This window comes from Coturnix japonica, chromosome Z (assembly GCF_054131305.1).
Source record: "Coturnix japonica strain WE chromosome Z, WE-NBRP24, whole genome shotgun sequence".
Classification (NCBI taxonomy): Eukaryota; Metazoa; Chordata; class Aves; order Galliformes; family Phasianidae; genus Coturnix; species Coturnix japonica.
In genome coordinates, this window is record NC_140702.1 from 39,911,285 (window position 1) to 39,924,128 (window position 12,844).

At 39.8% G+C, this 12,844-nt stretch overlaps 1 protein-coding gene across 1 annotated transcript in view; it reads left to right on the forward strand.

The window, feature by feature from the left end:
- Nucleotides 1-2,158: 2,158 nt before the first annotated feature.
- LOC146753936 (uncharacterized) overlaps nucleotides 2,159-12,844 on the forward strand; it is a 39,903-nt gene continuing 29,217 nt past the window's right edge. Inside the window, exons 1-2 of the mRNA XM_085530067.1 lie at nucleotides 2,159-2,168; nucleotides 6,813-6,920. Of these exons, the coding sequence (XP_085386193.1) occupies nucleotides 2,159-2,168; nucleotides 6,813-6,920 (118 nt within the window). The remainder of the gene's footprint in view (nucleotides 2,169-6,812; nucleotides 6,921-12,844) is intronic.

Here is a 12,844-nt window from a genome sequence, read left to right on the forward strand (position 1 = left end):
ATTTTTTTCCTCCGTTAGCAAGAGACCAAAGAGAAAAGGAGATGTTAAAAACACTACTATATTTCTGTTTTCATGAAAAGAGAGATCACAAGACAATTCCTTTCATATATGAAAATAACTTCCAGAGAAATCTTTTATGTAAGTTCCATATCACGTTTTTTTCATCACAACACAGTTTAGCTACAGTATATTCAAAATAGAACTCCAGGGAAACTAGTCATACAATTAATTAGTTTTGTATTATTTGAAAGAAGATTTCTAACAAAAAATGCCTTCAAATAACCCACAGTGAAACTGCTTGTTGAGTTCATGATACTAAAACCTCCCTTTTAAACAACAATCTAAATGCAAGCTCTCATTCTTAATCCACTTTGACACAAGGGTGGAGTGTGGAACAATAGCAGCATAGTAAAAATCTGGAGTCACTAGTATCACTTGACTAAGCTTGATCACACCAGTCTGCAAAAAGATTATTGTGTGTTTGCTTTTGCAACTGCTGAGTAGTACTTTCTTCTCCCATTTCCTGCAGCTGCATTATTCATATTAATATAGGAATAATCATAAATTGTGTGTCCGGGTGATTCTAAGAGAACAGTATGTTTGACCTGTCACTCAAAACAATCTACCAGCTTCATTAGCTGAGGCACTTTAATGGTGATGATAAATATGTTTTACCTTTAATTAGATGTGAGTAGTGGACTTTATGCTACTATAAGGCAAAGCAAACTTTGCTCTGGTGTAATAACACCTCAATCAGTAAACGTTTTATAAACTTGTGAAATTAGGCTGAAATTACATCAAACTCCACTTTACAGATTTCCTTTACAAGTTTTGTAACTACTGGAAACGCAGTAACCATATTTCACTTTTTTTTTTTTTTTTTTTTTTTTTTCCCAGCTGAAACAAGGAAGTGAAGAGTTTTGTTAAATATATTTATGTAAACATCCTAATCTTGTGAATAGTTGTGCATTCAGTTATATAACATATGTCTTTAGATTTTTTCCATAGAATCAAGTAATGACCAGAATTGGAAAAGACCTTCAACTAGTCCATCTGCCACCAATGTTTTCCCACTAAGCCATCTACCTAAGTCAATAAATATCCAGACATTTCTTCAATAACTCCAGGGACAGTAACTCAACTACCTCCCTCAGCAGACTATTCTAGCACCTGATCACACTTCTGAAGAAGAAATTTCTTCCCAGTGTCCAACCTGAATCTCCCCTACAGTAATTTGAGGCAATTCCCTCTAGTTCTATTTCCAGTTATGTGGGAGAAGAAGCCAATGCCACAACCTCACTAGCTCTTTTCATGAAGTAGTAGAGAGCCTCCCCTTCTCCAGAATTACAAATCCCAGTTCCCCCAGCTGGTCTTCATGGCAGTCCAGACCCCTTACCAGCTTTGTTGCCCTTCTCTGAACATGCTCCAGGGCCCAAAACTGAACACATTCCTTGTGGTGTGGCCTCCTGAGTACAAAATACAGGGAAATGATCCCCTCCTTGCTCCTGCTGGCAACACTGATATAAGCCATGACATCACTGGCCATGGCTACCAGGGAACACTGCCAGCTTATGTTCAGCTGGGCATAAATCAATTCTCCTCAGGTTTGTTTCATATACTCAGTCTTCCAACCAATCTGCTCCACATCTGTAGCACTGCCTGGGGTTGTTGTGGCCAAAGTGAAGGACCCAGCTCTTGGTCTTGTTGAATTTCACTCTCTTGGCTACAGCACAGTTTATCGAGATTGTCCAGATGACTCCACAGGGCCTTCACCTTCTTACCCTCAGGCAGATGAACACTTCCTCCTAACATGATATCATTTGCAGACTTACTTGGGGTGTACTCAATCCCCTTGACCATGTTATCAGTAAAGGTATTAAACAGGGCAGACCCCAGTACCAGCCCAGTATGTTACTGCTTTGAGTTTCATCTGGCAAGTTTTGCTCTGGCAAAGCAGACATTGGTAGCCACAGAAAACAGTCAGTGGAAACCCAATCCTCATCCCCCGTTTTACTTTCTACAAGTATCCTCTTGCCTGGAAAAGCTTTTGTATCTCTTTTTGTAGATTAAATATTTAAGCACATAGAGTGGGAGGCTGACAGCAGATGGTAATTCACTCCTCTGAGGAAAAACTGGCCCTGAGAGCTGATCAGTTACAATGGATGAAGGTAATTTTTAAGGCTTAAAATTTATTTAGGAAAGAAAGGGATTTATTTATCTTGAATTATGGCAAACAGTCCATAAGAGTGAAAGGGTAGAGACAGACAAATTTTATATTTAAGAAAATGAGGTAAATTTAAAGATATTTTATTTTTAAACTTCTTATCTGTAAACAATAGTCAAAGAACAGTAGATGAGTTCGGTTTGAAGTATATCTAATCATTTTTCAAAGTCTGTCCTCAAAATACATATGTTCTGATGATAGTGATTAGCTAGAGAGTTGTATACTTACCATCATAAACATTTAACAAGGTGCAATAATTGAAGTTCTTCTACTTAAAGCTTCTCTGGTCTCTAGAAATATTTGTAAAATTTTAGAAAAACAGGATTAAATTTCTGAAGCTTAACAAGACACTGAGTATTATTTCATCCACAGCAAGTGACAGTACATGCTCATACTTTTGTACTGTCATTTAGGCATGCAATTATAGGACATACAATGTTAGAAAATGAACAGAAAAGATTGAGAAAAGGACTGGTAAAGGGCTTAGACAGTGGCTTTTGTTCAAGACTGAAAAGTGAGTTCAGTATTTTAACAGCACAAGAATATTAAGTTCAGAAATTTTCAAATGTCCAATGAATTTGTAAGGCAAGCAGCAGAGATAAAACTAAGGAGTTTCATTTGTATGGTATGCAAAAACTGTGCCAACTAAAAGGATGTTTAATAAAAATTTGATTAGTGATTAAAATGTGTTATTGGTACTTGTACTTTCTTTTGTATTATGTATTTAATCTACATATGTGATATATATACTTATTTTCTTTCAAGCTAAGAACTCTTTCTGATGCTTATTTCTCTCCTGGAATAGTAATTGTATGTTTGCTGAAAGAAAATAATAATAATAATAATAATAATAATAATAATAATAATAATAATAATAATAATAATAATAATAATAATAATAGTAATAATTTATAAGGCAAGTAATTTACCTGAGGATTTTTTCTCAAATAAGAAAAAGTAATGCTTCAACAAAAGGATGAAAAATTGAATATTTCTCAGTTTTTTGTTGTTTCTACTAGAGTTTCCACAGAGACAGCATCGTAATCATGATGTGTAAAGAGCTATCATTAAATAGCACCTGTTCTTGTCATTTTTGCTACACGGAATATCTCTTACAAGATGTTACTGTGAGTGTAATGATTTCAGGAGTTCGGGTTTTTTTATTCAGGCTCTGAGATGGCCATATACTGGGCAAAAGCTAAAGCAACTAACCAGAGCTATAAAAATTAAAATAGCTAGCATCAGCTACCATTTTTAGTTTGGGACTTATCAGAAATGTATAGAGGTGAATATGTAATTGAAAACTGAAAGTAAGATTATGTGGGTCCTTTCAAACTGTATGTAATTACAGTAAAGGTGAACAGCTATGCAAAGCCAGTAATGAAAGGAGTGTTTGCCTTGCTCCATCTTAGGGAGCAAGCTGTTGAGAAGACGGATGAGGGAAAGATTTGTGGCTTTTTTTCTATAACCTGCAGAACTAGGCCTGAAATAATGATAGAACAATCTGTTCTTACCTGTTATTAAAGACCATGGTTGAAACATTCCTGCCCATATTAGTAAAAGTATTTTGTGCTCAGGTATCAAATAAACTTCTCAAGTAGCATGTTTAAAATTTAAATGTATTGGCAAAATGAAAATTAAAGCTCATCACGGCTTGTTTAGAAGTAAATAGCACACTATTAGTGAGGCATTAAGACCTGCTTGTATTTTCAGGTAGCAGAGTAATAAGCAAGAAAAATTGGTAATACCTTGTAAATATCAATCTAATATCTTGTAAATATTATCTAATCAATATAAATGAAGCAGAAGTCTACAAACAAGTGTAAATCTAGGTTCTCAGTTTGTTGTTTTTTTTCCAATATCTCAGTGATTTAACATCAGAAACATACTCCCTCATAGAGAAAAATAACCATAAAATGGATAAATGGCATCAAGAAAAAGACTTGTGGTAGCAAAATGTTAACTGCTGATGGCAAATGTTTTTTCAAAACTAGTAACTTCTTAGTTCACGGAATAATAGAATACTCTGAGTGAGAAAGGATCTACAGGGATCATCAAGCTCAGCCGCTGGCTCCACACAAGGCTACACTAAAATCAATACTCTGCCTGAGAGCACTGTCTAAACATTCACTGAACTCTGGCAGCTGGGTAGCTAGTGCCTGACTACCCTCTGTTGAAGAGCCTTTCCCTAGACCCATAGTTCCCTGTCCTGGCACAGCACCAAGCCATTCCCTTGTACCAGATCGCTGTCACCAGAGAGCAGATCTCAGAACTACCCCTCCAGTCCCAGTAAGGAGCTGTAGGCTGCCACAAGGCCTCTCCTCAGCCTGCCCTGCTCTGGGCTGAACAAACCAAGGAGCCTCAGCTGCCTCTTATATATCTTGTTCTCCAGGCCATTCACTGTCTTTGTTGCTTGTTCCTATATGTCCTCTTTATGCCAGTGTGTCTTTATAGACATTTTTATATTATAGACAGTTTTAACATTCAAAGTATTAACAAAACTGCCTGTTTATGTTTCTCTCATGCAATAAACTCTAAGTTGAGAATGACAAGTTAAACAACATCACTGAGTGTCAGCTCTGTTAGGCAATGCCATTGGGCAAGACTGTTGCTTAAGGCAGTGTAACCTGAGAATGATAGAGAAAAATATGTGGTTTGACCAGCATGAATAAGCAGAAAAAAATCACAGTGCAGTTTTGACCAGAAAAATCTGTAAAATGCCATCAGAAATTCATTTTCAATTTACTTTTAGGAAATGAGATGGAATTATAAAGGATATTCCTCCCAGAGTGTGAAAATTTATTAATGCATGAATCTTCAGCTTAGTAACATCGAATCTAAATTAATATAATTATACAGTAACTGCAATCCTTGTTAGAACTGCAGGCTTTGATACTCTACAATAAGTTGATATCAGCATAGTGCAGTACATGGTAAGAAGGGAGGAACAGATTAGTTAGTAAAACCACACACTCTACAGGCAAACAAGAGAAGCAGACACTGTCCCCTTCATAATCATGGGAAGAGTCCACAGATGAATTGAAATATACTGAATCTTGCACCTGAGTTCTGGTACTTGACTGCTTGTAGAAGAGATCTACAGAAGCAGTAAAAATGACAATTTGTGCTTCATTGTAAGCAACAAGGAAAATTAATGTGGTCTTGATTGTCACTGCCCATTTGTTCAGGTCTTAAGGAGAGCTATTATTCTTTTCCTACTTCGGGTTTCATGCCTCATTTTCTGGTTAATACAGAAAGACTTGGTGCATCTGCCTGAGCCAAAGGAGTAGTTTTTTCTTTTGCTACAGTTTTTCTATTGAGCCACACATAAAAGACACTGTTATCAGTGCTTGGAGTCTTCTCTTTTCCTGCATTACTACTTCTTGCAACAAGTCACAGAGGATGGGAAAGGTTCCATTCAACTGTTTGGTGCATTTATGAGAAAATCTAATGTAAACACCTGCTTATTTATTTTACTTATTTATGGTAAGACCTCCTTAAAATGAATGGGTAAAATTAGAGGTACTACTAACAACACCAGGGTGGGACTCAGACCTAAGCTAATAGCCGCAACTGCTCCTCAAAAATCACAAATGTCATAAGTTGCTGTGACTGTTCCACAAACAAATCTGTCAAATAATTTTGCTTTTTAAAATAAAAATTACAGTGTTTGATATTTTGACATAAGCAGTCATGAGACACATGAGAGATGAAATACTGGTTTTTTTTGTTTGTTTGTTTGTTTTCCTTTTCTGCCATAGTCTTGAATTGTTCATTTATTAATAAATTAATTTGGGTTGAGCTGATTATTTAGTAAGATGCAAGAATATTTCACTCTATACATTATTGGTATAAATTCTGCATTTACAGAGTGAAGGACATATATATAAGCCTGGTTGATTTCTCCACACCTTTACAGATTCCTTTTTTTGATATCAGGAGAATCTCTCAGCAGTCTAAGCTGTGCCTTATGTTGCAGCAGTTGAGAATCACGTAGCATTTGTAATTTCAATTAATAGCATATTTAATGATTTACAAAGATTTTCAAAACTCTGTTATCCTGGTTGGCCTGCACAGGCTGTAGATCTGAAGCTTAATTCCTTCTGTTTTGAAAACACAGACACATTTCCCTGTTTCTTATGTGACACAGCACAGAAATGTAGAACAGTTAGCATTAAAATATCAAGGTTTATTAGAAGTTGATGTGAAGGGAACCTCTGGAGAAGGAAGCCTAAGTATGAGTGAGATGATTCTTACTCCTAAATGTTTGAACCATTTCTACTGCTGGAATTATTATTATGCATGCAAAGTAACCTACACTGCAGTATGAATAATGATGCATTAAATTAAAACTGGTTCAAAGATATAAAAGCTCTATGTGAAGTTACAAAACGTGCAGAGCATGACTGTGCTGTACCACAATCAAACTACTAATTTTAACCTCACTCTATGGAAATTTTCATCAAATAATCTGTTATATTGGGTGTTGGAGATTCTGTAAATTTGTTTTCTTTTATATTTGTTATGCTTATGGTCTGGATTTTTTATTTTATTTTATTTATTTATTTTTTTTTCCACTTCTACTTAGACCAGTATTCATATCTTGAAGAAAATATTCCTCTGTCATTAGTACCGTGGTTCTGGAAGAAGAAAAGGAATTCTGTATCTCCTACTGATGAAAGTCAAAGAATAACTGGTAACGTTAGCCTCTTCACAAACATTTGCACACACCAAATGATTAGTAAATTACCAAAATGAATATGGTACCACTGTAATGGTAGGGTTAGATTTGTTAATTATCTGTTGAAAATTTTAAGCAATATGGTACATCTCTTTGAAGCACAGGCTGGTAAAAAGATTTCAAATTGTCCTGGTTGATATTCTCTATCAGTCTCTTTGGCAGATAGGCTGTACAGATAGGCTTTAATTGTAATAATGGGATAGATTAGAATAGAGCAGAACAGGATAGGATAGGATAGGATAGGATAGGATAGGATAGGATAGGATAGGATAGGATAGATTAATATAAGTTGGAAGGGATCTTCAAAGGTCATCTAGTACAACTGCCTGACTACTTCAGAGCTAAATAAGAATTACAGCATGTTACTGAGGGCATTATCCACACACCTGTTGATCACACTCAGGAATGAAGCATCATTCACCTCTCTTGTTCCATTTCTTGACTACTCTCCTAGTAAAGAATTTTTTCCAAATATCCAGCCTGAGCTTTACATGGCAAACATTTGTGCTTTTCCACTGTATCCTGTCCCTGCAGACTAGGGAGTGAGGACATGCAACTTTATGTTTACAAGCCCTTCTCTGGGTGCTGTAGCTGATGTCACTTGGCCTTCTCTTTGCTATACTGAGTAATCTGAGTGTCCTAGTTTAATAATTTTGTAATTTTGCTATCAGTATTCCACATCATAACATCATATAAAGCATGAATAATTTTACTGAATTTTACTGAAGAAGACTCCATCTCCCAGAGAACAACATGATAGGTCACGGGACCTGGACACTATATTAACTCGGTCGCAGGCTAGACTGACATCTTTCGAGTTCTGGCATTCAGGGGTGTGTGTGGGAGCCTTCGCCGTTTCGCCTAGATTTCACAGTAGGCCTCTCGGTTTCGGGACTCATTCTCTCTCCTATTTTGCTTGATTCGTTAGCTCAATTTTCAATTATATTGTATTATATTGTGTTATCCTGTATTTTGATATAGTATTTAGTAAATAAGTGTGCCTCCTTAGATCGTTGCCACTGTTTTCTTTTCCTAATTAACTTTTTCCTTTCAGCCTAGGGCCCCTGCAGGGCCCACGGCCGCCTGTCACGGACACAGGTGGGTTTTTCGTTCAAACCGTGACAGATTTTGGTGGAGAATGCGGGCAAATTGAGTTGCTGTTTTTCTGTGTTTTCTTCTGTTGCTCTTTTAGCTTTTAACAGAGCTACAAGTTTTTTTTTTCCTGTTAAGGAGCTATCTTAGGTTTTCAATTCTGCACCTGTGAGCTTGACCTTGAAAGTCCAGGTGGACTGCCAATACCCCGGTTTATTTTATAAACACTGCTGAGCTTTGCTTTTTTACTTTTTTTTCCTCTCTATTGAAAAAAAAAAAAAGGTTTTCTCTAGTAAGTTTGTTTTACAAGGGACTGCATGTCATTAGTTCCTCTTTTATGATGCTCCAAACATATTGGACCATGTTTAAGCCAGCAATTTTTTCCTATGAAGTTATAGGAATGTATAATAGATTGAAAGCATGGTTAGCAACGCTTACTTGGTATTTGAATGCAGCTCCAGAGGGAGCAACTAGTGCAACTAATAGTACAGAAATGGTGGTTTTTGAGTGTGCTCTTCCTTTTTTCTTTGCATCCTTTAAGCAGACTTCGAATGACCAGTTGTCCCAGTGGACCACACTGTCAATTGTGTCAACCTCCCTGCACTTACTGTCAGTTATTGTAATAATCTCACTCAGTATCTGGATTTATAACCTCAGGAGGAAGTCTTCCCTAGAACCAGAGAATACTGAGTGGCAGGGAGGGTGGAGAGACTTTGGAGAGACTTTTAGCAGACAGACATCTTTAGTGTCATGGAGCTTTACTCCTGAACACTGAAAGAATCCTGAGAGTTTGACCGCATATTTGAGACAGGAATGTTGTGGCTCAGGCAGATCTAAGGAGGCACAAATGACTTGGGGCCTAGCTAATGCTTATTGGGCCTTATTCAATACCATTCCTGAGAGGAAAGATTTTGAGGTTGAGAGAGAGAGTCTCAGGGCCAAAAATGAGAGTATGCAATCCAAACTCGACACCCTCCAGTCCGAGCACAACGCTCTCCAGTCCGAGCACAACACCCTCCAGTCAGAGCACAGTGCCCTTCGGTCTGAGTGTAACATCCTCCGGTCAGAGCACAACGCCCTCCGGTCCGGGTACAACACTCTCCAGTCCAAGTATGATGCCCTCCAGTCTGAGCACGGCACCCTCCAGCCCAAGCACGATGCCTTCCAACCCAATTGTGACACCCTCCAGTCCAAACACAACACTCTTCAGTCCGTGCATAACGCCCTCCGGTCCGAGCATAACACTCTTCAGACTGAGCACAATGCCCTCCGGACCAAGCACAACACTCTTCAGACTGAGCACAGTGCCCTCCGGACCGAGCACAACACTCTCCAGACTGAGCACAATGCCCTCCCGACTGAGCATAACGTCCTCCGGTTCGGGTACAACACTCTCCAGTCCAACTACAACAGCCTCCAGACTGAGCTCGGTGCCGTCCAGTTCGAGTGGAACACTCTCTGAAACCAGCTATGTGCCCTCCGGGGTGAGCTGAATGTATTTAACCAACTACCAGGGGCACATGTAGTCCAATCTGACCAGCCACTGGGGACACCAGACACAATGTTGGTTGCCCCTGTAAGAGGGAGAAAGACAAAACAAGTTTCAACTCAGTTAGAGAAAATGCAGAAGGAGTTAGAAGAGCAGCGGGAGTTAGGAGAGCAGGACTCAGGAGAGCAGGGGGACTCAGGAGAGCAGGGGGAGTCAGAAGACCAGAGGAAGTTGGAGGAGCAGAGGATGTTAGAGGAGTAGAAGAAGATGTTAGAGGAGTAGAAGAAGTTAGAGGAGCAGAGGAATTTAGGAGAGAGGAAAAAGAAGGAGGGTTACCTGGAGGAAATAATACAAGAGTCAGAAGAAGAAGAGGAGCCAAAAGTTAGATTTTCTTTATGAGAATTTCTCGAGTCCAAACTTCTAGATGGGGCAGCCTCATCAACACAGTTGCCACTATCAACACCTGGGACTCTTCATAGAGCAAAAGGTGAGCAAAGTATTACGACCATTATTGATCGATCTTTTAAAATGAGTGAAATTCGAGATCTAAGAAAGGATTTCACACGTCAGCCGAAAGAACATACGGTCACTTGGTTATTTCGATGCTGGGACAATGGTGCCAACAGTGCGTGGCTCGATGGCAGTGAAGCTCGCCAACTGGGTAGTATTTCCAGGGATTCACGTGTGGACAGAGGTATTGGCACATGCCAAAATCGGTCCTACACCCTCTGGAAGCAGATGTTGATAGTGGTAAGAGATAGATTCCCCTTTAAACGGGACTTGGAGCCTGAGAAAAAGAAATTGACTGATATAGAGAAAGGTATCCAGTTTCTGAGAGAAAGTGCTCTGGTGGAAATGCTTTACAGCCCCCACTTCAATCGTAACTATCCAAACCAATTACATGATCCTGAAACAGTCCAGGTTCCACGACAAATATGGCGTGACTTTACAAAGGCAGCTCCAGAAAAGCATGCCAGTGAACTTGCATTAGTATATGGCAAAGGGAAATGGAAACCCCTTGTGAATGAACTAATTAGCAGACTTCAGGAACTTGAATTATTTATAAGCGCTACAGAACTTAATCTGTATACTTCAGCCATTGTCAAAATAGTGGAAAGATTAAACAAAATGGAGGGAACACAAAGTGATATTATTGACAAATTGGCTAACGTGCCTGATGTAGATGAATCCGTGGTGGTACCAGATGATGGAAACCAGGATTTCCACGATCGCCTATTGAGAAAGCTAAACAACATGAATTCCTCTCGACCTGTATCATCGAAAATCTCAACCATAAAAAAGAGACGTCCTCGTATTCAAGCAAATGACAACGATAAGACTACACGTCTTGCCTTGTTTTTCCTCTGTAGTCATGGGGAGGACATGAAGAAGTGGTGTAATTCATCCACTTCTGCACTTCAGGCATGAGTGAAAGAATGACAATGTGAAACAACCAACAAGGTGAACTCTTCCAAGAAGGGGAAAGTTCCAGTTGCTGCAAGCCACCGAGGTAAACAATAGCGGGGCCCTGCCCCCAGCCAGGGTTTGGGAAAGGGACAATAGAGTATACTGGACTGTGTGGATTTAGTGGCCTGGCACATCTCAGCCACAGAAATATAAAGCCTTAGTGGACACTGGTGCACAATGCACCCTAATGCCCTCAAGTCACCAAAGGACACAACCAATATATATCCATGGAGTGACTGGGGGTTCCCAAGAATTGACTATGTTGGAGGCCGAAATAAGCCTCAATGGTAACAACTAGCAGAGACACCCTATTGTGACTGGTCCAGAGGCTCCATGTATCCTGGGAATCGATTACATTAGGATGGGATATTTTAAGGATCCCAAGGGGTATCGATGGACCTTTGGGGTAGCTGCTGTAAACACAAACGGTGTTAAGCAGCTGTCAACATTACCTGGTCTGTCAGATGATCCTTCTGCTGTGGGGTTGCTCCAGGTAAAAGACCAAGAGGTACCAATTGTCACCAAAGTGGTTCACAGACGGCAGTACCGCACCAATAGGGACTCATTGCTCTCCATTCACAAGCTAATTCGCCAATTAGAGAATCAAGTCAATTCGCAGAGGTAAAGGCTGTTCAGCTGGCTTTAGATGTGGCTGAACGGGAGAGGTGGCCAATGTTTCATCTTTATACTGATTCATGGATGGTGGCAAATGCCTTATGGGGGTGGTTGCAGCAGTGGGAAGATGATAACTGGCAACGAAGGGGTAAACCTGTTTGGGCTGCTGAACTATGGAAAGACATTGCTGCCCGAATAAGGAACACTGTTGTAAAGGTGCGCCATATAGATGCTCATGTGCCTAAAAGTAAGGCTACTGAAGAACATAAAAATAACCATCAGGTTGATCGAGCTGCCAAAATTGAGGTGGCTCAAATAGACTTGGACTGGCAGAACAAAGGTGAATTATTCCTAGCTCGGTGGGCCCATGAGACTTCAGGTCATCAAGGAAGGGATGCAACATATAAGTGGGCCAGAGACCAAGGGGTGGACTTAACTATGGACGCTATTGCTCAGGTTATTTGTGACTGTGAAACATGCGCCATAATTAAACAAGCCAAGAGGATGAAACCTTTCTGGGGAGAAGGGCGATGGCAAAAGTATAAATATGGAGAGGCATGGCAGGTTGATTATATCACCTTGCCACGATCTCTCAATGGTAAGCGTTATGTACTCACCATGGTGGAGGCAACCACTGGGTGGCTCAAAACATACGCAGTACCCCATGCTACCGCCCGAAACACCATATTAGGGTTGGAAAAGCAAATCCTGTGGCGGCATGGCACTCCGGAAAGAATTGAATCAGATAATGGGACTCATTTCAAAAATTCTCTTGTAACCACTTGGGCCAAAAATCATGGCATTGAGTGGATTTACCATATTCCCTATCATGCACCAGCTTCTGGTAAAATTGAATGATTCAGTGGGTTGTTGAAAACTATGTTGAAAGCAATGGGTGGTGGTATGTATAAAAATTGGGAGAACCATTTAGCAGAAGCCACCTGGTTGGTCAACACTCGAGGATCTAGTAATCGTAATGGTCCTAACCAATCCAGCTCCCTACGTACCGTGGAGGGAGATAAGGTTCCTGGAGCACACATAAAGAGCGTGTTGGGAAAAGCAGTTTGGGTCCTTCCAGCGTCTGGAAAGGGCAAACCTCTCCGGGGTACTGTCTTTGCCCAGGGACCTGGGTGCACGTGGTGGGTAATGGACAAAAATGGGAATGTCCAATGTGTAACACAAGGGAATTTGATGTTGGGGGAGTGCAGTGTGCAGA